The sequence below is a fragment of the Sciurus carolinensis genome, chromosome 6, assembly GCF_902686445.1.
Source record: "Sciurus carolinensis chromosome 6, mSciCar1.2, whole genome shotgun sequence".
Lineage (NCBI taxonomy): Eukaryota > Metazoa > Chordata > Mammalia > Rodentia > Sciuridae > Sciurus > Sciurus carolinensis.
In genome coordinates, this window is record NC_062218.1 from 28,271,875 (window position 1) to 28,299,272 (window position 27,398).

At 37.9% G+C, this 27,398-nt stretch overlaps 1 protein-coding gene across 2 annotated transcripts in view; it reads left to right on the forward strand.

The window, feature by feature from the left end:
• Npr3 (natriuretic peptide receptor 3) overlaps nucleotides 1-5,306 on the forward strand; it is a 77,320-nt gene extending 72,014 nt beyond the window's left edge. For both annotated transcript variants that reach the window (XM_047555573.1, XM_047555574.1), the window contains exon 8: nucleotides 8-5,306. In XM_047555573.1, the coding sequence (XP_047411529.1) occupies nucleotides 8-119 (112 nt within the window). In that variant the 3' untranslated portion in view covers nucleotides 120-5,306. The remainder of the gene's footprint in view (nucleotides 1-7) is intronic.
• Nucleotides 5,307-27,398: the final 22,092 nt, after the last annotated feature.

The following is a 27,398-nucleotide window of genomic DNA, read 5'->3' on the forward strand; positions in this document are numbered from 1 at the left end:
TACCCAGGAAGAAATACAGAATAACCATTGAGAGGCGAAACCAGCAAGAAGAAAGTAACATTGGAAAACATCGGGAGTTGCGGGAAGATTCCATCAGATCCCATTTTTCAGTGGCTTAAAAGCAGCCCTCTCCCCCCTCCCTCTGCTTGAGATTCTTAAGGAGATAGCTGGGACGAAAGACATCAGTGGAACAGAAGGGGCGTTCTTGAAGAATTCATTCTTTTAAGCAGTTAGTCATTTTTTTCTTAAAATTTCTTTAGAAGCTCAGGAACGATTATTAATCACCATCAGCCTCCTTGCCTTTCATCTCACGACAAAGAAATAGAAGGCGATAACGTCACTCTGTTAAATGTTCATACTGCTGGGAGGGCATACGATTAGATTTATGTTTTTAAAATCTGATGTCTCCATATCTGGACGGTTTCTGGGGGCATTTCACACAAGGATATAAAAATGTGGTTTTCTTCAATGAAATGTTTTGCAGCTAGAATAAAATCATTTTTACGAGTAGAATATTCTTGGAAAGAATTTAACACCCAATGAGAGGAAACCATAATGAAAAAATTCAAGGTTGGAAATAGAGAGTTCGTCTCTGGAGCTGGTGGACAGGCTGTGGTGGAGCAGGGCTCTGTCCAATGTCTACATTCAGGTCTGACTTCATATCTTCAGAAAGGATCCTCCCTGTCTCTCGCAGTGTCTCCTAAAAGCTACTCTGGAAAGTTGTAAATATTAGTGAGGTAGGAGGATTTTTACAAGAAAAGCAAGTCTAAAATGTTTCTTTTTTTGATGTAAAAAAACCTCTATTTCGCACTAACATTTTATTTTTAAGTATTTTAATCTTATATTTTGGTATTAGAAAAATGTGTCTATTTTTTCATTTTGAAGATTAAATTTCACTTATATTTTAAAAGAATGGGTAAAGTGTACAACAAATCAATGATGCTGAAAGATACTTCTCTCCTTGTTTCCCTCTTCCTCTTGGCCAGACGCTAATTGCTGCTTTAATTACAGAAAGCTAGAAATGTATTCAGGTTATAAATGCTACAGGAGTCATACATTTCCAAACCATTGTGCATTTTTAACTGTTTTAAGTGCAAACTATTTTAGGGTTATATCCCTTCCAATTCTGGCTAGATTATGAGTTTCAAGATTAGGAATAAAAAGCTATTTGGAATTAAGCAGAGTTTTGTAGAGAGGTAGCTGTTTTTCCTTAAGAACAACTAAATAGAGAGTGAGAATTTGACAATAAGCATAGAAATGAAAAATTTGAAAAAACGCCTACATGATATTTACCAAAATTCAAAGTGGTGATTTTGGCTGAAAGACAGAATCTAAATATCCACCATATCCACTTTCAGTCAGCTCCATAGAGCTTCATGGCTACCCACTAAAGACCATGTTAACAGTGGGTTAGGTGCAGACATAAGGAATTTGGAAGCACTTACTGGATCTCTACCTTGCACCCTGGACTGTGCACAGAGGTTTAAACTAAGGTTGCCAAGTTCACTTATCATTTGTGGAGAAAAGAGACAGTGGGGGAGGATGGGCAGCTGACTGGTGAGTTACCATCTTGTAAAATGCCACCAGGGCCTTTCCTCAGCCATATTTTGAGGATCTGAAACACAGTTTTAAGAATCATCTTCATATCATAAAAGGCCACAGACAGGTAGGAAGACGGAGTCTGAACAGGGTCTTGGTGGTGCACAGAAGGGCAGCAAGCTGGGTGCAGCAGGTCCTGGTCCGTGGTCTGCTTCCCCGAGGGGACCGGTCGTTACTCCCACTTCACCCAAAGCGTACAGATTATTTCTACGGGGGACAGTTTTCCCTCTGTTGTTTAGAAAATGGGATGCAGGTTGCGAGGAGGGCGGGGAAGACAAGTCAACTATAGTCAATGGGAACAGTGACGTTGTAGGTCCCCACGCTGAACGTAAAGGAAAAAGTGCAGAATTCTAAAACCCATAGGAGAAAAAAGTAGTCAAGACAGGCAAACTCCAGAAATTCTGACGTAGGAAGATTGTTTGAGAAGTAAAACACAGGAAGAGAAGTGTTTGATGCTAAGGGCTCCCCAGAGCCAAAACAGGAGGGGTGGGGGCTTGGGGCTTGCATGCACCTTGGTTATGTGAATCAGAGAACTAATTTCTCTTTAACCCTTATTTTTCAATAATGTATTTCGTATATTTTAGAGAAACTCATTTTCTGTTATCTTGTATTTGGTAAGAACGTTTACCTTTCAAACCTAGGTGCTTAATAATCTACCTGGTTGTTCTCTTTGGTTATAAACATTTCTAATCTTTTAGAATTTACATAGTGGCCCATGAACACCAACAGTTTTAGAGTAAATATCTTTTTTTTATACTTCAGATAGAAAAATAGTTCTAAATTTAATATTATATCCCTAGATAAAAATCTTAAAGGCGAGTGATAATTTTTTTTTAAAAAAAATGGCAGATCACGAGGTTTCTGGTATGTGGATATCATTCTCTTCTAATTTTAAAGTATTTCTAGTGTTCTTAAGACTGGTTGCTTATTTACATCTCTAATTGTTTTTTTCTTCCTCGAAATCTTCACATGAATTACCAAAACTCCATTAAGTTCTGAAAGTTCCATGATGGGAAACCTTTGCTCAAAGTATAGATAGGCCCAAGGTTGTCATGCATTTAGACCTCTAGAAGGTTGTATTTTGGGATTTAAATTTTTAATTGCTATGCATTATCTTCATACTCTGCCAGTAGCCACAAATTATATAATAAAATAAATAGGGCTTTAGTTCTTACAGTCATTCTATAAAGTTCTACCCTGAAATCCAAGGTGTTCAGATTTCAAAAGGGATGTTTTATCAGAATTCTTCAGCTGGTCACACATAAGCTCCCATTGATACAGGTCAAAATGAGCCTGTACTCTTTGCTGTTGGGAATAAGTGTGGATTTTATGGCAGTATTATTGTCTTAGATGTTGAGGGTGGGAGAGGAACTCAGAGACAAGAACTTTCCCCACCTGACAACCTGTGTCTGGCAAGAACTTCCTGTATAGAGTCCATATTTCCCTGCAGCCTGACCACAGATTTTATGAGAAATCCCCTGGAAACATGGCATTTCTCTGAAGCACCATCAACTTGTTTTTTCCTGAACCACAGATATAACTCCGTAGGCCTTACAATAGCTCTTTACAGGTCAGAGCCATATTTAATGGAGGGAGGGGAGAAATATATGGAAAGAGAACAAATGCCTCCCTTTCTCCTCCCTTAAGTTCAAAGACTTTTACTTTGTAGTGCCAGAGTACTTCCCCCTGTTCGCAGGCTTCGAGGACCATTAAGTGCCCCTACCTTACCACTTTTCTTCTGGTTGGGACTGATTTGGGGCCTAAGATATGCAGTGGGCAGTGAAAGTCAAGGCCAGGGTAGCCCTCACACTGACAGCGGTGTTTTCAGAAGCAGGTTCAGTAGAATTGTCACCTTCCTGGAAGTGAGCACATGCTGGCTATTTGTGGACGTCTCTTCAGGAGACTGAATGGAAGACTATGCCACCAGTATTAAGGGAGTGTTCATAAACTGGAAGGAGCAAGCGCCTGTGTTTCTTGGGACACAAAGAACTCAGATGCTGAGTGGATGCAGTCATAAAGGCAAATACCAACCTAAATTAGACTCCTTGATCTCCGTGTCATGGGTTTTGTTTAGTTACACCCTGTGGTTCAGGGCCTCCTAAGGAAGCTGGTAATGAGCTGAATTTCTTGTTCAGTGGAAAAAACTGAAACTGTTTGAAAACACAGGATATGTTTAGGGACAGCGTGGAAGCAGAGGGAATTAGATGGTGACATTCAGAGGGATGAGTTTCTTTTTCAGTTGGTCTTTAGAATGGAAGAATATCCAACAACTTAGTCTCTCTCCAATAGCTAGACACAGCGGGAGCTTCAGCCACCAAAAGAAATGGAAGAATGTAGTTTCACAGGCTGTCACTGTCTTTACCACCCCAACCCCACCCTCCATCCATTTTGGCTCAAAAGACATGTCAGCATCTTGCCTGTGCACGTGAGAACCTGTGCACAGGCCTCCAAACTTCCTCAGAGGGAAATCGGCAAAATGCTGCTGGTTGTAAGAAGGTAGCTGGCTTTTCTTCAGAACCCTTATACTAACTTGAACACACATGCCCTTGGGACAGTCCAAGCCTATGATGTGCATCAACTCCAACAAGCCTGACTTTGGTTTTCAGCATGCAGATTTCACAAATATCTTACAGGCATACCCCACAGCTAGACTGCAGGATTAAAATAACTTTCAAAAGGTGCTGGGTTGGAGTTTGTTCAAATTTCTCATTAACCACTAATGTTAATTCATACCAAAGGCAAAGCATTTTACACCAGTTGATGCTGTTATGTTCATGTTATAAGCTACTTCAAACACCGTGAAAGGGTTTCAGTGGGAACTGAGTCTCAGAAGTAAAAATCTGTACATTATAATATATCTCTTTGATGTGTCAGGTGTGCGATAATTCCTAGTGGAGAGATTTGAACAAGTAGAATAAAATGTTGCATTGCTTTGATTCACATTTAAAGACTTAAATTTCTGTGCACAAGGAAGAAAGAGTCCACTGACTACACAATGTGTAAATTGTGTAAGTCACAACACAGGCCACCAAATTATTTTTTATTTGTTATTAGAACAAAGCTGTTCTAATGCATAATTAATATTGGTCAGAGAAGACCAGGAAAGGGGCAAATTTGGATTTTGAAATGGAGTGTCTCATTTATTATTCAATGCCAAGATCTGAAAATGTTCAGTGTGATCAAGACAGCAAGAAGTGCCCCTCACCAGCAAGGAGATGATGTGAGTTTGCAGACTGATGTATCTGGGAATTGGAGCTTTGTTCCCTGTGCGTTATTGAAACCAAGAAGACGTAGGATAGATGTAGTGGAGCATCAGTTCTGTGGTCTTTGTCTTCTGGGCCATATCATACATTGCTAGCGTAAATATAGGACTTCCAACCAATACAATCTACCACAAGTCTGGTAGAAAAGTAAAAGTAAAAGCTGCACAAGCTTCACACAGTTTATTATTCTAATGTAAGTAGAACTATCTGCATATAATGTGATTTAATTTATTGTTGTTTTGTGTAGAAAATGAGAATTAATGACTGTGGATATAACCTGTTTTTGTATAATATATTTTATTTCTGGTGCAAACTGGTCATTTAAAATACTACTTCATTTTGTGTTTGGATATAAATGTGTATGTGTTCTTGTAAATGTTTCTATTAAGCAAGAATACCACATACTCAGAGTATAACGATGTGTTCTCATTAAAAAATACAACCACGGAAGCATTTCCCTGTGTATAATTCAACCAACATACACTGCACATGTCCACATGTGGACATTCTGCTTTCTACCCTCTGAGTGCTTTCTATTCTAGGATTAGTGTAAGTAGAAGATCAATCAGGGGGCCTGATGGATGTTTGAATGATACCCATGAAAGGACTCAAGAATTTCTGCTCAGCAAAGGGAAATTTAGAGAAGTAAGAATATATTATTTAAACAAGGGGCAGACCTTGAATTAGCAGGCAAAAGAAGAAATCTCCATGAGTAATAACCACTCTCTTGCATCTCTCCAGCTGGAGAACACTCATGGTTCCAGCTGACCTCACTGACTCATGTTACGATGTCCCTCTTCCACTTTAAAGAGATTCAGTCCCTTCTGTCATTCTCAAGAGCTCCCCAGTTTCCAGGGTTAAGCAGAAACTGCCCTCCAGCACCTGCAGTTGCCTCTGGGTTGCTTCACTCTCTGAGAAGTTACTTAGGACTTCTTTAAACACATAGCAAGTCCTACAGTTGGAGCGATGTCCCCTGGTCCTGCTGTTGCCATCATTGAGGCCTCCCTCAACCCTACAGCTGGCATGTTCACTGGTGTCCACATTTGAGATTCTGCAGCTTGCCTGACTATCCTAGTCTCAAAAGAACTTGACTTTACTTGGGGACATTGGGCATCTCAGGGCATGGGGCGGAGGTCCTGCAGATGTGTTTTGTTGGACAGTGCCTTTGGGCAAATGCTGTCCAATTTGTCCAAATCCCTGCCCTCCCAATATTCTTAGATCCAGGTTTCTTCCCTAATTTCTATGACAGCTTGAGGATTGTGAATCTGAGTGTGGCTAACTGGCAAGCGCGGGGCTCTGTGCCATCTCCTTCTTCCCACCTTATTCTTTTAGCTTCACAGCTTTCAAGCTGCCCATCTCCAAAGAACTCCCTGACACTAGATTTATTTCTCTCCCTTTGGCTTCCTGGTCTAATGCTGATCCCAAAGGAAAATATTTCCTCCACAAAGGAGAACTCAAAAGACTCCATAGGGTTCTGCTGTGTTAATACTCCATAATGATTCTGCTTTGTGAAATCAGATCTTAAAACTGGGTCAAGATCTTCAATAGCGTCCCATAAGAGAAGCTGTAGAGCTTCAATCCTGCTCCTCCATCTGCCAGCTCTGAGACTTTCCCACGTCACAGGACCATTTGGAGACTCAGTTTTCTCCTTTGTACAATTAGGATAGTAACTCCTCTGTGAGGTTTTTGGGCAGTACCTGATATGTCCCAAGACGGGAGCCATGAAGATTTTCATGAGGTAAACCCTACAAGTGCCCCTCGACTTCCTGGCTCCTAGTGTCAAGACTGGCTCATCTCTAAGGCTCTGGTGCCTTCTTTGTGTGTGACCTCAGAGCAGATACACACCCTTTCTAATCCATATCCTCATCCCATAGCCAGGGACACTAGGCATACACAAGATGGTGTGGGCTCCTAGCTCAGGGCTTGGATGGCATGGATCTTCATGCATGGCATGCTGGCCTAAGCCCTGTGTCCCACACAATCATTACCGTAGTCCTGTGAGACCAGCACTGTAGTCACCTCTGAGACACGGAGTGGTTAGATAACTTACCCCGGTCACCTGCCCAGGAAATGACAGAGTCAGAGTATGACAGTAGGGACTCCAGCCTGAGAGCCCAGGTGCCTGTCTTATCTGAAATACATGCCTTCCCCCTTGTTTTGTATCCCAGTGACTTAGAGATTTCTGTTGGTATTTCCCTGCTTGGTGGTGTCCCAGCCCAGATTTCTAGTAGATATCTCTGTTCTTCTTTGAGAAATTTCTCACACTCTGACTATAGTCAAGTGATTAATAAGTCCCCCTCAGACCTAAACCATTGGCAAAACAAATATCTCTTTCTTTGGAAACTTTTCATAGCTTTTTCTCAAAATGTTGAGAAATGTTTTAACTAAATGTTTCTCAAAATATTTTAACTACAATTATAAGCAGCTTCTATGGTGAAACATTTTGACTTCTCAGCTTATTTTAATAATAGCAATGATAGTGATAGTGATATGCCAACTCTTCAGAGGTCTTTACTTGGTGGATCCTTATAAATTATTGTATGGACGCATTTTGTTTTTCTTACTGTGAGCCTTTTCTAAACTAAGCTGCTGTTACTTAAGAGGAAAAAAGAAAAGCCTCTAACTCCAAATCCTGCATATTGGCATGGGTTCTTTTTGCATTTTATTCTCATTTCTACTGAGCCATGATCCTGTATGTTCTCATTCAAGGAAGCTTTGGCTCAAAGGCTATTTTTAGATCTTATTTAAAAATTGACTGGCATTCTCTGGTTCCTCTCTATCATATAAAAGAAATGAAGCCCCCAGTGGTGTGCTGGAGCTGGCCCACACCAGCTTGTCAGAACAAAGGATGAAGTTTTCAGGAATTTTGTGAGCTGATTGTTCAACAAGCTTTTCTTAAAAAACAAAATTACAAACACCTACAATTAAATTCGTGAAAAATCAAGGTAATAAAAACTCAAAACACATTACTTGTTTTTTTTTTTTAACCACGTTTTCCTATGACTGTATGTGGAGTTAATTTACTCTACTTGTACTGTGGGAAATACTTTATCTCAGTGGGCTACTGTGCATCTCTTCCCAACTCTGTGTCCAGCGATGTCATCGGCATCTTGGAATGGCTATGGTGCAAGTATTTATGCCACGGAAACCAATACATGCTGCACGACAGGGCACAGTCCCCTCAGCCCTGGAGGTCAGGGATCGAGCAGAAAGCTGCTGTCCACCGTTCTCTTCTTATTAGGTGGACAAAACTCAACCCAGTAATGGCACTTGTATTTCACAGATAAAGATATGGATGTTTTGGAATTTAAGTGATCAGTTCAGTAAACCCAGGACGGGAACCCAGGCCTTCAAAACCCTACCTTCTGGTCCTTATGTTAGAGAATGAGAGATACCCTAAGAGAAGCCTTGGGTTTCAGGAGAAGCTTCCAGCTTCACGATGTCTCTGTTCTGAGGGTTCTGCCAAAAGAGCAAAGATTTCGATTCCTGTAGTAGACATCCTTAAAATAGCAAAGGACTCATGGCTTCAACTGAAAATTCCATATTGGTATCTCACCAGAAAACCTCAGTATTTTAGTGAGATGAGGGTGTGCCTTGCAAGTTTGGGGAGTGGCTGGGAAAGGGAGGGTGACATTAAAGGATGAGAACTATTAGGAATCTTAACAATGGGAAGCTTTGCAGTGAATCTTGTAGGCCTCCTACCTCCTGAGTTTACATCGACGTCCTGACACCACATATCCACCCACAGCACACATGGCAAAGTTGGAAACCTGATAAAATATACAGAAAATCAAAATTCAATGCAAAGCAATTGAGATATAGTAGCTTTTAAAGTAAGATTGAGTCCAAACCTTTGTGACATATGAAATATGATATATATAATGTAATTAATCTAAGTACATTCATATCAGACAGAGAAATTTTTACAGACTTCCTTGAGTAATTACTATAATTTCCTTAGAAAATTTAGATTTTGTCTCAGCCTCCATTTTGGAAACCATTTGTTTTAACTATACAAATCCTCCGAGGCCAGTCACAGTCTTTAAAAAATACTCTTATAGAACATTCAGCACTTAATATACTTAATTTTATTCCCATAAAATTTATAAAATGAATTAATAACTGATAATATCACTTGGTTCATATTTCTAGGATATCATCTGCCTACTCCAGGTATCACCTTCAAATTGACGTTTTTCTCTCACCTCCCTGGCCCGACATGCTTAGTCTCTCCACAAGCAACACATCTGTGCTTCCAGAATGATATTTCTACTCAAAATAGTGTTTCACACCCAACATCCCACAACTCAAACTTCATTTTCTAACTTAGAAACTCAAGTACATTGTAAATGTTTCCCTCAGCAACCATAATATAGTGCAAAAAATTGAGTGTCCAGTGGCAACATTATGCTAAATAAAGAAGAGCAGAGAACATTCTCCATACTATGCTCTAGACTTGGGTAATCACACTGCAACACTTTCTTGACTTTATAAACTATGAATGATGCTTTCTTGGATACAAATGAAGGACTGGGAAAGGCAAGAAGTGGGAAGCGATTCCATCGAGGGCTCCATCCTCTTCTGGAAAGTTGGGGGCCATTTCATTGTTGGTGAGTTTTTCTTCATCACTATCGTTACATCCAAATGGATATTGGGGAGTGAAGAGACATTATGTGGCTTAATTTAGCATGGAACATGTAATAAAGAAAAAAGAAGATCTTTCCAGACAACCTAGGTAGATTTCCTACTACCTTGCTCATGTGTCACGTAGAAGATACAGAGTCCAGGCACGTCCTCGCTCACTGAAAGCCACCTTCTAATCACTTCCCCATGGTCACTGAAGAGGGTTCCTGAAGAGAGCTGGACTTCTCACCCGTGCTTGGAAAGCCCATGGTAACCCAGCTGTATTGGTAGTTCCCCATAGGCTTCATTCTTTAAGTCCCTTTCAAACATCCAGGGAGACATTCCTGCAGCCTACTTAGGAAACTATTTCTTGAGGAACGGTCATCACATTTCTGAGAAATTATGGTGGCAGCTGATCCAAAATCTTGGCCTTGAACTTCAGCCAATGTTTTCTTGACTCCAAAGTGTCCTGCCAAAACAAAGTAATTGCACAGCTGACAGAACCTCTCTTGTTACCTCTTAGGAATGGCCATAATTCACAGCCGGCAATGCCGATGGGGGTCTCCCGGTGAACATACAGCTACCCTGACGCACGTCAGTGAGTCATCTCAGGGCTAACTGACTTTCTCATATTTACCGTCTCAGGGAAACATGGAATTCCTTGTTTGTGGAAAAAGAAATCCCGATCAGGAGCTCTGTTCTTACTGTTAGCATATGCTCCTTTCCCCTTCTAAACGCCCACTAGTTCCCTGCCCTAATGGTTTGCTGCCACTTCCTGTGATCTCCAGTTCTTCTCCCAGGTGCTGGCCCGAGTCTTGAGGTAACCAACACCAAGTTGTCACTATGGAGATTTGTCGAAGGACAGGCTTCATGTTTGGCTTCAACAAAAGGCAAAGTCCTTCCTTATAAAACGAAGAATTGTTTCATTCTGTGGAAGAATATTCTAAGCTTGATTGTTTTATTTTTTAAGGCAAGGTAGATTCTGGGATCAGATATTTGGTGTTATAGATCCTAAATCTAGAAGCCTTGGAATGGGGCAGGCCTGGAGAGCAGAAGATGTACATCTGAACCTAGACTTGCCTAGCCTCTCTCCTCCCTATTCAAGGTCAAAACCACCTACTAGTTGTTATGATCGGAAGTACCAGATTTTGAAAGGAGGGAAAGAAGTGGCACCTGAGTTCCCAGATCACTATTTCCAAGAAAGACATGAATATTCTTCCCCCTTAGTAACCTATCTCTCTCCCTTGCTATTCCTATCTATTGGAAAGCCCTCCATCCTCCTGGAGTTGGGAAGTTGAATTGTAGGGAGATCCCACTTCTCCACTCTTTGGTCACTGAGTAAAGCTCTTCTTTCCCCTCAACATTCTTCTATCTGACTTTGATTTTTCCCATGGGATAAGTTTCCAGATCTCAGTACCAATACCTCTTGCATTCTAAGGTTATTATTTTAGCTGTATCTTTATTTACATTTTGCAGCCCCAAGAGTCCCTAGTTTCTGGGAGGCACAGGCAATATAGACCCCTAAAACTCTGTGTTCCTCCCCTGACTCATTTTTCTGTTGTTTGTGAGGACATCTTCCATCCAGGTCCAGTCTTTCCTGAAGTTAATTGCCAATGAAGGTATTGGTGACTCTTCCTCTCTCTCCTTTCTTTTTTATTTTGTTAAAAGTATGACATAAAATGTACCATCTTCCCCACTTTAAGTGTACCTTTCAGTAAAGTGAAGCATGTTCACATAGTCGTAAGGCAGATCTCCACAGCTTCTTCATTTTGCAGACCTGAAACTCCACACCTGTTAAACCAACTCTACTTTCTGTTTCTATGAAATTTGCTACTTTAGATACTTTATGTAAGTGGAACTGTACAGTATTTGTCTTTCTGTGTCTGCCTCACTTCCCTTAGCATAATGTCCTCAAAAGTCACTCATGTTGCGGCATGTGACCGGATGTTCTTCCTTTTTAAGGCTAATTAATGCTCCATTGTACATTTATACCACATTTGGTTCATCTGTTCTGTTGATGGGTATTTAGGTAGCTTCCACCTCTTAGCTCTTGTGAATAATGCTGCTGTGAACATAGGTGTGCAAGTATCTGCTGGATACTCTGCTTTCAATTATTTTGGACATACACTTGGAAGTGGAATTGATGGGTCATATGGAAGTTTTAATATTTTGAGGGACCTCCATGCTGTTTTCCACAGTGATTGCACCACTTTATAATCCCACTAACAGTGCACAAGGGTTCTGGTTTCTCCACATTCTTACTAACACTTGTTATTTATTATTATTTTTTGATATAGCTGTCTTAATGTGAGTGAGGTGGCACTATCTTTCTTACACTTCTCCATGTAATCTCTGGATTATGACTGCTTTGAAAATAATCCAATCAGTTAACCTTGGCTAGCTGAGTTCAACTTTCAAGGTCAGATAGGTTGAAAAGTATTGAAAAATTGCTAGTATTTTGAACAAGACTGGAAAACATCCAGAATATTCATGTTTGGTTTTCATCCAAAGCTGTCACTCGGGTAATATTCATTAACAAATTCCACCTAGTTTCATTACATAAATGTGGAAAGTTTTCTTCTTTTTCCTTTTTAAAAATTTTGTTCTGATTAGTTATACAGGACAGAAAAATGCATTTCAACTCATTGTACACAAATGGAGCACAACTTTTCATTTCTCTGGTACATGATGTGGTCACACCATTCATGCAATCATACACGTACATAGAGTAATGTACCCATCTCATTCCATATCTTTCCCACCCCCAAACCTCCTCCCCTCTCTTCACTCCCCTCTGCCCAATCTAAAGTTTCTCCATTCTTCCTTTGCCACCCCCCACTCTGCCATTATGGGTCAGCATGCACATATCCGAGAAAACATTTGGCCTTTGGTTTTTTGGGATTGGCTTATTTCACTTAGCATATTCTCCAGCTCCATCCATTTACTTGCAAATGCCATAATTTTATTCTTCTTTAAGGCTGAGTAATATTCCATTGTGTATAGACACTACAGTTTATTTATTCATCTGTTGAAGAGCATCTAGATGGGTTCCACAGTGAGCTATTATGAATTGAGTTCCTATAAGCATTGATGTGACTCTGTTACTGTAGTATGTTGATTTTAAGTCCTTTGGGTATAAACTGAGAAGTGAGATAACTGGGTCAAATGCTGGTTCTATTCCAAGTTTTCTGAGGAGTTGCCAGACTGCTTTCCAGAGTGGTTGCACCAATTTGCATTCCCACCAGTGATGTACAAGTGTACCTTTTCCCCCACATCCTTACCAACATTTATTTTTGCTTGTATTCTTGATAATTGCCATTCTGACTGGAGTGAGATGAAATCTTAGAGTAGTTTTGATTTACATTTCTCTAATTGCTAGAGAAGTTGAACATTTTTTCATCTGTTTGTTGACTGATTGTATATCTTCTTCTGTGAAGTGTCTGTTCAGTTCCTTAGCCCATTTATTGATTCGGTTATTTGTTTATTTGGTGTTAAGTTTTTTGAGTTCTTGGAGATTTTGAGTTCTTGGAGCACTCTTTTGAGTGCTCTATCTGAGGTGCAGGTGACAAATATTTTCTCCCATTCTGTAGGCTCTCTCTTCACATTATTGATTGTTTCTTTTGCTGAGAAGAAGCTTTATAGTTTGAGTTCATCCCATTTATTGATTCTTGATTTTATTTCTTACACTTTAGGAGTCTTGTTAAGAAAGTCAAATCCTAAAATGTTATGATGAAGACTTGGCCCTACTTTTTCTTCTATTAGGCACAGGGTCTCTGGTCTAATGCCTAGGTCCTTGATCCACTTTGAGTTGAGTTTTGGGCAGGGTGAGAGATAGGGATTTAATTTTGTTTTGCTGTATATGGATTTCCAGTTTTCCCAGCACCATTTGTTGAAGAGGCTATCTTTTGTACAGTGTATATTTTTGGCACCTTTGTCTAGTATGAGATAACTGCATTTATGTGGTTCTGTCTCTGTGTCTTCTATTCTGTACCATTGGTCTACATGTCTGTTTGGTGCCAATACCATGCTGCTTTTGTTACTATAGCTCTGTAGTATAGTTTGAGGTCTGGTATTATGATGTCTCCTGCTTCACTCTTTGTGCTAAGGATTGCTTAGTCTATTCTGGGTCTCTTATTTTTCCAAATGAATTTCCAAATGAATTATTGCTTTTTCTTCTTCTACGAAGAATGTTATTGGAATTTTAATAGGAATCACATTAAATCTGTATAACAGTTCTGGTAGTAGGGCCATTTTGACAATGTTAATTCTGCCTATGCAAGAACTTTCCATCTTCAAACGTCTTCTTCAATTTCTTTCTTTAGTGTTCTGTAGTTTTCATTGTAGAGATCTTTCACCTCTTTTGTTAGATTGATTCCCAAATATTTTATTTTATTTTTCTGAAGTTATTGCAAATGGGGTAGTTTTCCTAATTTTTTTCAGAGGATTCATCACTGATGTATTGAAATGCATTTGATTTATGGGTGTTTATTTTATATCTTGCTACTTTGCTGAATTAGTGTATTGGTTCTAGAAGTTTTTTGGTGGAATTTTTTGAATCCTCTAAATGTTGAATCATGTCATTGGCAAATAGTGGTAGTTTGAGTTTTTTTTTCCTATTCATATTCCTTTAATTTCTTTCTTTTGCCTAATTGCTCTAGCTAGAATTTCAAGAACTATGTTGAATATAAGTGGAGAAAGAGGGCATCCTTGTCTTGTTTTAGTTTTTGGAGGGAATGTTTTCAATTTTTCTCCAATTAGAATGATGTTGAGCTTAGCAAAGATAGCTTTACAATGTTGAGGTATATTCTTATTATCCCTAGTTTTTCTAGTGTTTTGAACATGAAGGGGTGCTGTGTTTTGTCAAATGCTTTTTCTGCATCTATTGAGATGATCATATGATTTTTATCTTTAAGTCTATTGATGTGTTGAACTATATTTGTTAATTTCCATATGTTGAAGCAAACTTGTATCCCTGGGATGAACACCACTTGATCATGGTGCACTATCTTTTTAATATTTTTTTATGTGATTTGCCAGAATTTTATTAAGAATTTTTGCATGTACGTTCATCAGTGATATTGATCTGAAGTTTTCTTGCCTTGATGTATCTTTGTCTGGTTTTGGTATCAGGGTGATACTAGCCTCATAGAAGGAGTTTGGAAGGGTTTCCTCTTTTTCTATTTCATGGAATACTTTGAGGAGCATCGGTATTAGTTCTTCTTTGAAGATCTTATAGAACTTGACTGAGAATTCAACTGGTCCTGGGCTTTTTTGGTTGGTAGACTTTTGATAGTGTCTTCTCTTTCATTGCTTGAAATTGATCTATTTAAATTGTGTATGTCTTCCTGATTCTGTTTGGGTAGATCTTATGTCTTTAGAAATTTGTTGATGCCTTTGAGATTTTTCTATTTTATTGGAGTAACTATTTTCAAAATAGTTTCTAATTATCTTCTGTTTTTCAGTAGTGTCCATCATGATATTTCCTTTTTCATCATGAATTTTTGTAATTTGAATTTTTTCTTTCCTTCTTTTCATTAGTTTGGCTAAGGGTTTATCAATTTTATTTATTTTTTCAAATAACCAACTTTTCATTTTGTCAATTTTTTAATTGTTTCTTTCATTGCAATTTCATTGATTTCATCTCTGATTTTAATTATTTCCTGTCTTCTACTACTTTTCATGTTGATTTGTTCTTCTTTTTCTAGGGTTTTGAGCTGCAATGTTAGGTCATTTATTTGTTGACTTTTTATTCTTTTAATGAATGACCTCAATGCAATGAACTTTCCTCTTAGCACTGCCTTCATAGTGTTCCAGAGATTTTGAATATGTTGTATCAGTGTTCTCATTTATCTCTAAGAATTTTTTTAATCTCCTCCCGGGTGTCTTCTGCTATCCATTCATCATTTAATAGCATATTATTTAGTTTCCAGGTGTTAGAATAATTTCTATTTTTAAATTTTATCATTGATTTCTAATTTAATTCCATTGTGCTCTGCTAGAATGTGATAGTATCTCTATTTTTTGTATTTGATAAGAGTTGCTTGTGGCATAACATATGGCCCATTTTAGAGAAGGATCCATGTGCTGCTGACAAAAAAAGTGCATTAGTTTGTTGACGGATGAAACATGCTATATGTGTCTGTTAAGTCTAAATTATTGATCATGTTATTGAATTCTATAGTTTCTTTGTTCAGTTTTTGTTTGAAAGATCTATCCAGTATTGAAAGAGGTGTGTTAAAGTCACCAAGCATTATTGTGTTGTGGTCTGTTTGATTCTTGAAATTGAGAAGGGTTTGTTTGGTGTATATAGATGCTCCATTGTTTGGGGCATAAATATTAATGATATGCTTTGTTGATTTAAGCTTCCCTTAAGCAGTATGAAATGCTTCTTTATCCCTTCTAACTTTGGCTTGAAGTCCACTTTATCTGATATGAGGACAGAAATTCCTGCTTGTTTACACAGTCCATGTGAGTGATATGTTTTTTCCCATTCTTCCACTTTCAGTCTGTATATGTCTTTTCCTATGAGGTGAGTCTCTTGAAGGCAACATATTTTATTGCTGGATCTTTTTAAAAAAATCCAATCTCCCAGTCTGTGTCTTTTGATTAATGATGTTAAGCCATTAACATTCAGGGTTATTATTGAGATGAGTTGTAGTCCCAGTCATTTTGGCTTATTTTTGGTTTTTAACTTGACTTGGTTTCTCCTTCAATTGACTCTTCCTTTAGTTTAGTACCTCCCTTTGCAGATTTTCATTGTTGCTTTTCATTTCCTCCTCATGGAATATTTTGCTGAGAATGTTCTTTAGTGCAGCTTTTCTTTGTAAATTCTTAAACTTTTGTTTATCATGGAAGGTTTTTATTTTGTCATCAAATCTGAAGCTTTATTTTGCTGGATATAAGATTCTTGATTGGCATCCATCTTCTTTCAGAACTTGGTAATGTTATTCCAGGACCTCCTATCTTTGACGGTCTGGGTTGAGAAATCTGCTGATATCTGAATTGGTTTCTCCCTATATGTAATCTGACACTTTTCTCTTTTTTGAGATGAGGGAGGGTTGGCATAGTCCAAAGACTATTTTTAAGCCACCACGTTGTTTTCCGAGGTGCTGGAGATTTGAACCCAGGTCCATGCGCACAAAAGGCAAGCGCTCTGTGAGCTGAGCTATTTGCCAACTCCCTGACACTTTTATCTGTCAGTCTTTAAAATTCTATCCTTATTCTGTATGCTGGGCATTTTCATTATAATATGCCTTGGTGGGGATGTGTTGTAATTTTGTGCATTTGGTGTCCTGTAAGTCTCTTGTATTTGATTTTCAATTTCATTCTTCAGGTTTGGGAAATTTTCTAATATCATTTCATTGAAAAGATTGTACATTCCTTTGGTTTGTATCTCTGTGCCTTCCTCAATCCCAATAATTCTTAAATTTGGTCTTTTCATGATATCCCATAAGTCTTAAAGGTTCTGTTCATGGTTTCTTACTATCTTCATTGTGTGGTCAACTTTATTATCAAGATTATATATTTTGTCTTCATTGCCTGAAGTTCTGTCTTCCAAGTGATCTAGTCTGTTTAGTTTGTTGGTTATGCTTTCTATTAAATTTTTTATTTGGTTTATTTTTCCTTCATTTCAAGAATTTTCTTTTTTTTTTTTCCAAAATATCTCTTTATTGAAGTGATCTTTTGCTGCCTGCATGTGCTCTCTTACATCATCCTTTACCTTGCAGATCATTTTAACTAGGTACATTCTGAACTCCTTCTCTGACATTTCTTCTACTCTGCTGTCAATGGAGTCTATTATTATAGTATTTTGGTTTGTTTGGGGGTGCTTTCTTCCCTTGTTTTTTCATGTTGTTAGTGTGTCTTCCCCTCTAGCTGTGTGGGTCCAAGGCATTACAGTTCCTACTTTATATACTTATAGTGTCCCTGCAGGTTTCCAAAACCTTGCTTTTAAGGGGGAGATTAATATTAATAGCACCCAATGCAAACAATAAGCAGCTTTAAACCAAATAGCTCCTATTAAGACATTTACAGTTTTGTCACAATAAACAGAAATGATGTGTTTTCTTATTATCTACAATATAAACAATAGGCTTGCAAAAGGGTCTATAGTTTCTATTGGTGGACAAAGAGAGAACTGGGGGGGGCGCATTTAGGATGTGATGTTTGTGAGGCAGGAGGTGGGAATATAGAGGTATTAGGTCATAGGAAGAGTGAAAGAGGGATGCAAAGAAGTTGACTATTAGCAGGAGAGAAGAGAGGAAGAGAGTCCCGAGAAAGAGAGAAGTGAGAGAAAACCATAGAAAGTAAATAAATAAATAAATAAATAATGTAAAATAAAAAAGAAAAAATATAAAGATAGAATGCTATACAACAAAACTATAATATACTATTTAGATATCACAATCCTCAGTAGCCTGATACATGAAAATTACTTGGTTTAAAAAATGGGAATGTGAGAACAGGAAAAGAAATAAGAAAAAAAAAAGAAAGAATATCTTTCAGGAAGGAAAATTGAACAATTGTTTCAGTTGGAGTTTAAAATCTTCTGTTTCCTTTCCTATTCGATAGGTGGTCTGTCTGGAGTTTGCTGGTCTCTCCACCCTCAGGATGGTGAAGGTTACTAGGGTGGGAGGGTTAATCTTGGAGGCAGAACTCCTGGAGGTGGGGTACAGCAATTGCCAGTTCCCACTGGAAGACTGCACCCCAGGAATCTCCTTTTGAGTCCACTTGTGTGATGTAGGATTCTGGTCTTAGCCCCTTACATTGCCTGTGGATCCCACAATTCCTGGTCTCTAATGTAGTCTTTAAACTCTATCTCTCCAACCCCTGCCCTTTCAACTTCCCAATCAGGAACCTCTCTCTCTGGAGGTCCTGCGGGCTGAGGGCTGGGACCTGTGTGCCTGTTGGGGAGAGCTGTTCTGTGTTGGGCCCAATCATTGAGAGCAGTGGGCTGACCACATAGTTGCAAGTACTGGACCAGGTTATTGGCTGTGGGAGTTGGGGGACTAGAATTTGGGAGCCGAGGGGCCCTATTGATTGCCAAACCAGTTGGGACCAGGTGATGGGTGGATGCCGGATTGGGAAGACAGTCAGGGACTGGGCTGGTGTCAGTTCCCAGCAAGTGCTGCCTGAGTTGGCATTGGGAACCCCGTGGGTGCCTGGCTGGATCAAGATGATCTCATACTCTCTTCCAACCTACCAACCAGGTGCTAGGCTCTCTCCTGCCTCTGTAGCAAGATGGTGGCTATTAGCACACCTAACAAGGAGATCTCAGGAGTAATAAAGTCTGCAGGGACCTTGGTCATGGTATTCCAGGTCCTGCCTGTTGCCCTAGATGGAAGTGACCATGTCCCTAACTGGTGGCAGTGGTGGTGGCAAACCTATAGGTACCTTGGTATTGGGCTTCCGGGTTCCTGTTGGTGTCCCAAGATGGAAGTAGCCCCAACTTAAGATGGTAATGGCAGCAGTGGAAGTTAACCTAAGATGGTGGTGGAGATGTTTCAAGATGGAGGCGTCCACTTTCAGAGATGGGGCATTGAGGGCGGGTCATGTGGTGTCATTGGGTGACTTGTTTGGATATGCAGCACTGTGGCCAGTAGTGTTGTGGTGGGGGGCTGCCACCAGGCCATGTCTGGTGTCCCAAGGTGGAGGCTACCACTTGCAGGGGACTAGGAAGTGGCTGCAGTGTCTCAAGATAGAGGCAGCCTGGGGAGCCCCATGTTGGTAGATGGAGCCTGGGGGGGTGCAGCGGGTCTACCGGGCAGCAGTGGGCGGGAAGGGCACACAGCAGCAGTGGCCTAGAGCTTCATTTACAAGCATTGTTTTTGTGTGTTCCTAATGATGGGAGACCACTTCATCTTGGTTTCAGATTTTCTCCTGTGAGCTTATCATAGGGTCATCATGTCATATATTTATATTCTTGAATTAAACTAGAATGTCGGGAATCCATTCTCCTCTGATATTATGTCTTGATCTCTTCTCAAGCTGAAGTAGCTGATTTGTTTTGGAGGTCACAAAGACCAGTTTGGCTACCTGTACAGAATGACCACAAGCAACATATAATTTTCTTCTTAAATGACTTTCTTCTTCATCATATTTTATTTGCAGCAGATTCCAAATCAGAGCTTGGTACATTTAGCCTGGCAACCTTGTGTTTCCCAAGGAAGGAAAGGGCAACATACCTCTGGGTATCTCATGTTGCCTTTCAGTGCAGTTTACCTCTCTTCTAAGGTATGGCTCTTAAATAAGAAATCACACTTCTTTTATTATTTCTTGATCGACACAACAAAGATCAAAACAAGGGGAGTGTGTCCGACTAATGATTGATGAATATGTTATTTTATTGGTACATAGTTCAAAAGCAACACAGTATGTAGACATGCTTGACAAAACACAATTAAACATTTTAGTCAAATACAGTTGAATGTTTCTGATCTTGAAACTCATTGACTGTTGGTGCTTTGCAAATAAGTTGGTATAGGGTTATGGGGTCATGATGCTCTTTGACTATATGAGCAGGGTCGTGGTTTTCAAAATTGTGCACGCTGGTGAGACAGTAGATCCCCTAAACATTATCTTCTCTCACTTGAAAATTCCTTGCAAAAATATCTGCCCTATAATTATACCTATATAGTCATTATGTATTCTTTGAAAACAAGTCTGATCAGTGAACATTGGGTAACTCAGTCAACTTTCAGGGGCAGATGGGGATTCAAATAATCTTCAAGTTGCAAAAGCTTTCTGTTTTGTTTTTCAGTGCTGGGGATTGAACCCAAGGCCTCATGCATGCTAGGCAAGCACTCTACCACTGAGCTACATCTCCACCCTGTGTAGAAGTTTTGTATAAGTGTCTTCTGATCAAGATTAGGAAACATCCAGAATGCTTATTTTTGGTTTTCATCCCAAATTGTCACTCAGCTAACATTCACCATCAAAATCCACCTGATTTTATTATATAATTTAAGGTGTTAATGGATGTAGATGGATAGTTGGGATTAATCTTAAAGGAACTTCAGTATTTAATAACTGGATATTAGAGACTGAGTCTTCAAAGAGGACAGAGAATGAGAGGCAATTGTTAGCCATATTGGAGTACCATGAAGAATCAGACATGTGTTTGGAAGTGCTTGGAAGTAGCTCAGCAAGGCAAACGTGACTTCTGCAGAAGGGTGTGCTACTGAACAAAGTCTAGCAAGCAAGTGCACTTGTGTGGGCAGTCTGCTGGTTTTTATCTCTACTGCAGCACCGCTTTGATACGCAGAGCTTGGGGTTGCCATCTACACGATTGGCTGATTTTAAAATTGGGGAGGACAAAGGGGAGGGCTGTAGTTAAAATGGGTATGATTGAATACATTTGGGTTATCTTCCGGAGACCACATTCAGGAATTTAGATAGATAAGCTATAGGTTGCCTTTCTTACATCCAAATTTTACATTTAATGATAAATACTATATTCTGAAAATGGACCACAGGACTTTCTATTTCTCACACAAATGTAGAGGCTCTGAACACCCTGAAGCCAGACCATGGATTTTGACTTTAGAACTCATAGGGTATAATATTAGACTTGAATTGTGAGAATCCTCCTAATTCTGAGAGCCCCAATTATGAAATGATTCTGATTATTCCATGTTGTGATATTAAGGATAAATACCATTGATTTTTTTTTTTTTTTTTGCTTAATCCTGCCAAGCACAAATAATCCCTTCTGCTTTTGACCTTTTGGTTTTTAATGGCTAGGAATTATGTCTTATTTATTTCTCTACTTCTCTTCCCAAACTATGTTCCCTAATAGGCAATGAGTTTTTCTTATAGATGGAAATAAATACATTCTTTGGTTAAAGAGTGTTTGGTAATACTGAGTGAAATTGCTAAAATTTTTCTTTTGTTGAATTCTTAGATATGATTTAAGGAATCTGATTAAACTCAAAGGTACCTAAAAAGCCCACCCTGGAAAGACCTCCCTATGGCTCACAGAATGTGGCCCTGGTGAGCTAGCTGTCTGTTCAAGGTTGTAAGATCAGGACTACTCACAGATTTCTGATTTCTGATTCAATCTGATGATCAAAGCATACAAAATAAAATAATCCTTATCCTGTCTAGGCATTCTTATATTCCCAAAGCTGATAACTTCCCTGTCTTTTATAGCACACCCTGATTGGATCTTTCTTCAGTGCAGTGAGAAAGGAATGTTGAATGGGTGATTGCAAATTTCAAAAATGGATTCAACATCAAAGATTAGCAAAATCTTCAAGATGGTCAGTTATCACCTTGGGTGCTACCCTAATTTGTTTAATGATGACTGATAAACTATGAACTATAGTTTGTTTGGATGACTGAAATCCATCCAAAACAATACATTTGACATTTAGTTGAGTTAATTACAAAATTCAAGAGGTGGGCAAAGAATTAGTTCATTATTCTTATGAACCAACTGAATAAAACACAGAATGAAATATTAAATAAAATCTATATTTATTAAAGCATTTTATTTGCTGGGTTCTTAAACATTGTTGCTTCTTTTTACAAGAGGAAAAAAGTTATATGTGCACATGCTTTTTGATTTTACCTATATGTTTCTAAGTAATTGATAGTTTCAATATTAGACAATTTGTAATTATCAATTAATTAAGAAAAATTGAATTAAATGATTCCAAGTCTCAGGTTTTTGAGAAATCTAGGTTGACTTTTCTGTGTTCACATATCCAATAGTGCCTCAAAATTCCCTTTTAAGCCAGCAACCATTAAGTTACTCTTAAACCCACACTAAGTACTATTTAACATGGAGGACAGAAAGCCAGATAGGTTTGGGTTTTGGTATCAGTAGTGTCTTTGTTGTGGAAAGATGTCAGTTCCCAAATTCTCACTACACTGTACAGACGTGTGTACTTCAGGCAACTTTATAGCTCAGAACCCACTCCTTGGGGACTTATAGCAACTTGTAAATCCATGAGGAATTTCTCAGCAAAGTTCTATTTCTTAGTTTATTCATGGATTAGCTTGTAAGAGTAGATTCATTCTAAGGCTCTAACGAGCAGGGTTTTTTTTTTTTTTTTTCTCACATTGGAAAGAACACTTACTTCTCTTTTTCCAACATTCAGCTTACGATGGTTTTAGAATTTATGTTCTCAGTTATATCCCTCATTGACTTTGAAAACTGAGAAAATTCTTACCATGGTTCTTCCCAGAATTCAACTCTATTCAAAGCCTGTCTTTATGTAGCATTAGAAAATGGAGACACACAAAACTATTCTGCATGAGTTTGTTGATCTGGTTTACTTCTAGGAACATTGGCTTTGCTCTTATGACTAACCAGAGGTCCAAGACAGTGGTTTAATAACCAAGTAATATCTGTTATTAGGGGTGCAGAACATGAAGAGGATTTCCATGCTAAGTTTCTGAGTTGAGCTGAGGGTAAGTTCTTTTTTATTTCGCTAGAAAAATCTTGAGTTAGTTTTTTTGTCTAAGCTTGAGTTAGTTACATGCCTTCAGAATAATGTCCACCAAAAGAAACTTTAAAGTACTGATGACCCATAGTCTACTTGGCTGGATATACCAGTATCATGCCTGTGGCTAGTCAGGGTCATTTCATTTAATCAACTTTTCTGATCAGTATATGGGCTCCCATATACTGAGAGTTGAATTTTATGTAAGTCTTTTTTTTGGTCACATTTTTTATTAGTACATTATAGTTGTATATAATAATGGGATTTGTTGATACACATTTGTACACACACACAATATAAAGGTATAATTTAGCCAATATTACTCCCCTGCAACTACCCCCCCTTACTTCCCACCACTCAGTCTTTTTTCTCTACTAATCTCCCTTTGTTTTCCCTTTTCCTCTTTTGTTTCTTCAAATAAGAGAAAACATATGACCCTTGACTTCTGAGTTTGACCTTAACATAATTGTCTTTAGTTTAATCCATTTTCCTGCAAATGACATAATTTTATTTTTATTTATGGCTGAATAAAATTCCATTCTGTATATATGCTATATTTTCTTTATCCATTCATCTGTTGATGGACATACCTAGGCTGGTTACATCAGGTTGACCATTGTAAATTGTGCTGCTATAAACATGGGTATGCATCTATAACTGTAGTTAAGATGACTTTAATTCTTCAGGATGAATACTGAGAAGGGAAATAGCTGGATCATGTGGTGTTTTCGTACTTAGCCTTTTGCTCAGTATGTAGTTGTACTAATGTACAGTCCCACCAACAATGTAAAAGTGTTCCTTTTTCTCCACATCCTCTCTAGCATTTATTATTATTTGCTTGATGATTGCCATTCTGACTGATGTGAGATGAAATATCAGCATCGTTTTGGTTTACATTTCCTTAATTGCTAATGATGTTGAACATTCTTTCCATGTATTTGTTGGTTATTTTCATTTGTTCTTTTGAGAAGTGTCTGTTTAATCCATTTTCCATTTATAGGGCTATTTGATTTTTTGATGTAAAGTTTTTTGAGCTCTTTATATATTCTAGATATTAATCCTTTGTCAGAAGAATAGCTAGCAAAGATTTTCTCCCATTTTGTAGGCTCACTCTTCACATCCCTAATTGTTTCCTTTGCTGTGCATGAGCTTTTTAACTTTATGCCATCCCATTTACTACTTGGCATTTATTTCCTGAACTTTAGGGATCTTATTGGGAAAATCTTTGCCTGGGCTTGTATGTTGTATGACCCAATATTTTCTTCTAGGAGTTGCATAGTTTCTGTTCTATTTCCTAGGTCTTTGATCCATTTTGAGTTTATTTCTATGCAGGGTGAGAGATAAGGGTCTCGTTTCATTCTACATATGGATAAGCAGTTTTCCCAGCATCAGTTGTTAAAAAGGCTGTCTTTTCTCCGATGTTCATTTTTGGCACCTTCGTTAAGGTTAAGATGACTATAGATGAGTAGGTTTGTCTCTGTGTCTTCTATTCTGTACCATTGGTCTGTGAGTTTGTTTTTATGCCAGTACCTTTTGGATTAAAACTGCTTTTGTTGTTCTGGGTCTTTGATTCTTCAAATGTATTTTTTAAAGATTTTTTTTCTACTTCTTTGAAGAATGTTATTGGTATTTTGATGGGGATTGCATTGAATCTGTACATTGCTTTTAGGAGTATGGTCATTTTAATAAAATTAATTCTGCCTGTCCATGAATATGAAAGGTCTTTCTATCTTCTGAGGTCCTCCTCAATTTCTTTCTTTGTTCTCTATAGTTTTCCTTGTAGAGGTCTTTCACCTTGGTTAGATTTATTCCTAGGTATTTTATTTTATTGAAGCTTTTGTGAAGGGAATTGTTTTCCTGATTTCTTTTTCAGAAGATTTGTTGTCAGTATGTAAGAAAGTTATTAATTTTTATATGTTGATTTTATAACCTGCTATTGTGCCAGACTTATTTATTAGCTCTAGCAGTCTTTTGGTAGAGTTCTTTAGATCTTCTAGGCATAGAATCATGTCATCTACAAACAATAATAATTTGCTTCTTTTCCTATTTTTATCCCTTTTTTTTCTTCTTTTGCCTAATTTGCTCTGGCTAGAATTTTTCTAGCACTGTATTAAGCAGGAGTGGTGAGAGTAGACATCCTTGTCTTGTCCCAGATTTCAAAGGAAGTGCTTTTAGTTTTTCCCCATTTACTATGGGGTTAGTTTTTGGGTTTTCATATATAGCTGTTATGATGTTGAGGTAGGTTCCTGCTATCCCTAGTTTCTTCAGTGTTTTTATCATGCATGGGTACTAAATTTTGTTGAAGACCTTCTCTGTATCTATTGAGATTATTAAGTGATTTTTGTGCTTTATTCCATTTATGTGATGAATTACATTTATTGATTTGCATATATAAAACCATCTTTGTTTCTCTGAAATAAAACCACCTTGGTCATGGTGTACAATATTCTTAATATGCCATTGATACAATTTTCTAATATTTCTTTAAGTATTTTTGCATCTAAGTCTGTCAGATATATTGGTCTACAGTTTTCCTTCCTTGATGTGTCCTTATCTGATTTTGGTATGAGTGTGATGCTGGCTTCATGGAATGAATTTGGAAGTATTTCCATCCCTTTCTATTTCATGGAATAATTTGAGGAGTATCGGCATTAGTTCTTCTTTAAAGGTTTGGTAGAATTCAGCTGAGAATCCATCTGGTTTTGGACATCCCTTAGTTGGAAAGATTTTTATTACTGCTTGTATCTCATTACAAGTTATTGGTCTGTTTAGGTTTTCTATGTCTTTGATTCAGTTTTGGCAGATTGTATTTGTCTAGAAATGTATCCACTTTCTAGGTTTTCCAATTTTTTTTGTAATATAGGTTTTAAAAATAATCCTTAATGATCTGCTGAATTTCTGGGATGTCTGTGTGATTTCTCCTTTTTCATCTCTAATTTTATTATTTAAGGCTTTTCTCTCTTTTTCTTTTGGTTGGTTGACTAAGTGTTTATCAATCTTGCTTATCTTTTCAAAGAACCATCTCTTCATTTCATTTATTTATTTATTTATTTTTTTGTTCTCAAGTTCACTGATTTTTAGCGCTGATCTCATTTCCTTCCTTCTACTGTTTTGAAATCTGTTCTTCTTTTTCAAGGGCCTTGAGAAACATCATTAGGTTGTTTATTTGGTGTTCTGTCTTACTTTTTTGTGTCGGCACTAATAGCTATAAACTTTCCTCTTAAAACTGCCTTCATAGTGTCCCAGAGATTTTGGTATATTGTATCACTATTCTCATTTGAGTCCAAGAATTTTTAAATTTCTTCCTTGATTTTGTTTATTGCCCATTCATCATTCAAAAGAGTATTGTTCAATCTCCATGTGTTTATGTAATTCTGTAGCAATTGGTCATGTTACTTCTAATTCAATTCCATTATGATTTGATATGATGCAAGGAATTATATCAATTTTTTAATATTTGCTAAGAGTTGCTGTGTGGTCAAAATATTGCCTATTTTGGAGAAGGTTCCATGAGCCAGCTGCCATTGTATGAAATATTCTGTAGATGTCTGTTAGGTCCATTTGATTTATAATAATATTTCATGTCCAAAGAGTCTTTACCAAGTTTATGTCTGAATGACCTATCTTTGGTGAGAGAGGTGTGTTGAAATCTCCCAGTATTATTGTACTGGGTGTTTAAATTTGAGTCTTCAATTTGAGTAGTGTCCCTTTTATGTAATTTGTTGCACCCCTGTTTGGGGCATAAACATTTATTATTGTTATATCTTCTTGTTGGATTGTTCCCTTTATCAATATGAAGTTACCTTGGTCTCTTTTGATTAATTTTGTTTGAAATACCCTTTGTTAGATATGAGAGTAGCTACTCCTGCATGTTTTCAGGCTCCATTCTCAGAATATATCAGTTTTCATCCTTTCACTTTCAGTCCGTGACTGTCTTTGCCTGTAAGGTGCATCTCTTGCCAGCAACATATAGTTGGGTCTTATTTTAATCCCTTCTGACTGCCTATATTTTTTTCCTCTCTTTTTTAATTTGTTCTTTTTTTTTGTAAGTCAAAACATAATTTATATACAGCATTTTAAGTCACTTTTTACAGTTCTGTGAGTTCTAACAAATAAAAGCAGTCACAAACACAACTGCCATCACAATCAAGAGTTAGAGCAGCTTCCTCTCCCTGGAACTTCACCTGCCCCAGAGTCCACCTCTTTGTCCACACCCAGCCTTCAGCAAGCAGCAGTCACTCTTCTCTATCCCTAAAACTGAACATTTTCCAGGGCCTTCATGTAAATGGAACCAACACCATAAAAACATTCATTTTAAGGCCAGTTCCAACTATGTGCAAAACATGCATTAAGAATTGATTAATATGTTAAAAAAAAAAGCTATCTGGATTACAGCAGTTAAAATTTGGAAAAAAAATCTTCACTATTTCTTTAAAAAGCACATAAATTTCTATAGTATTAAATG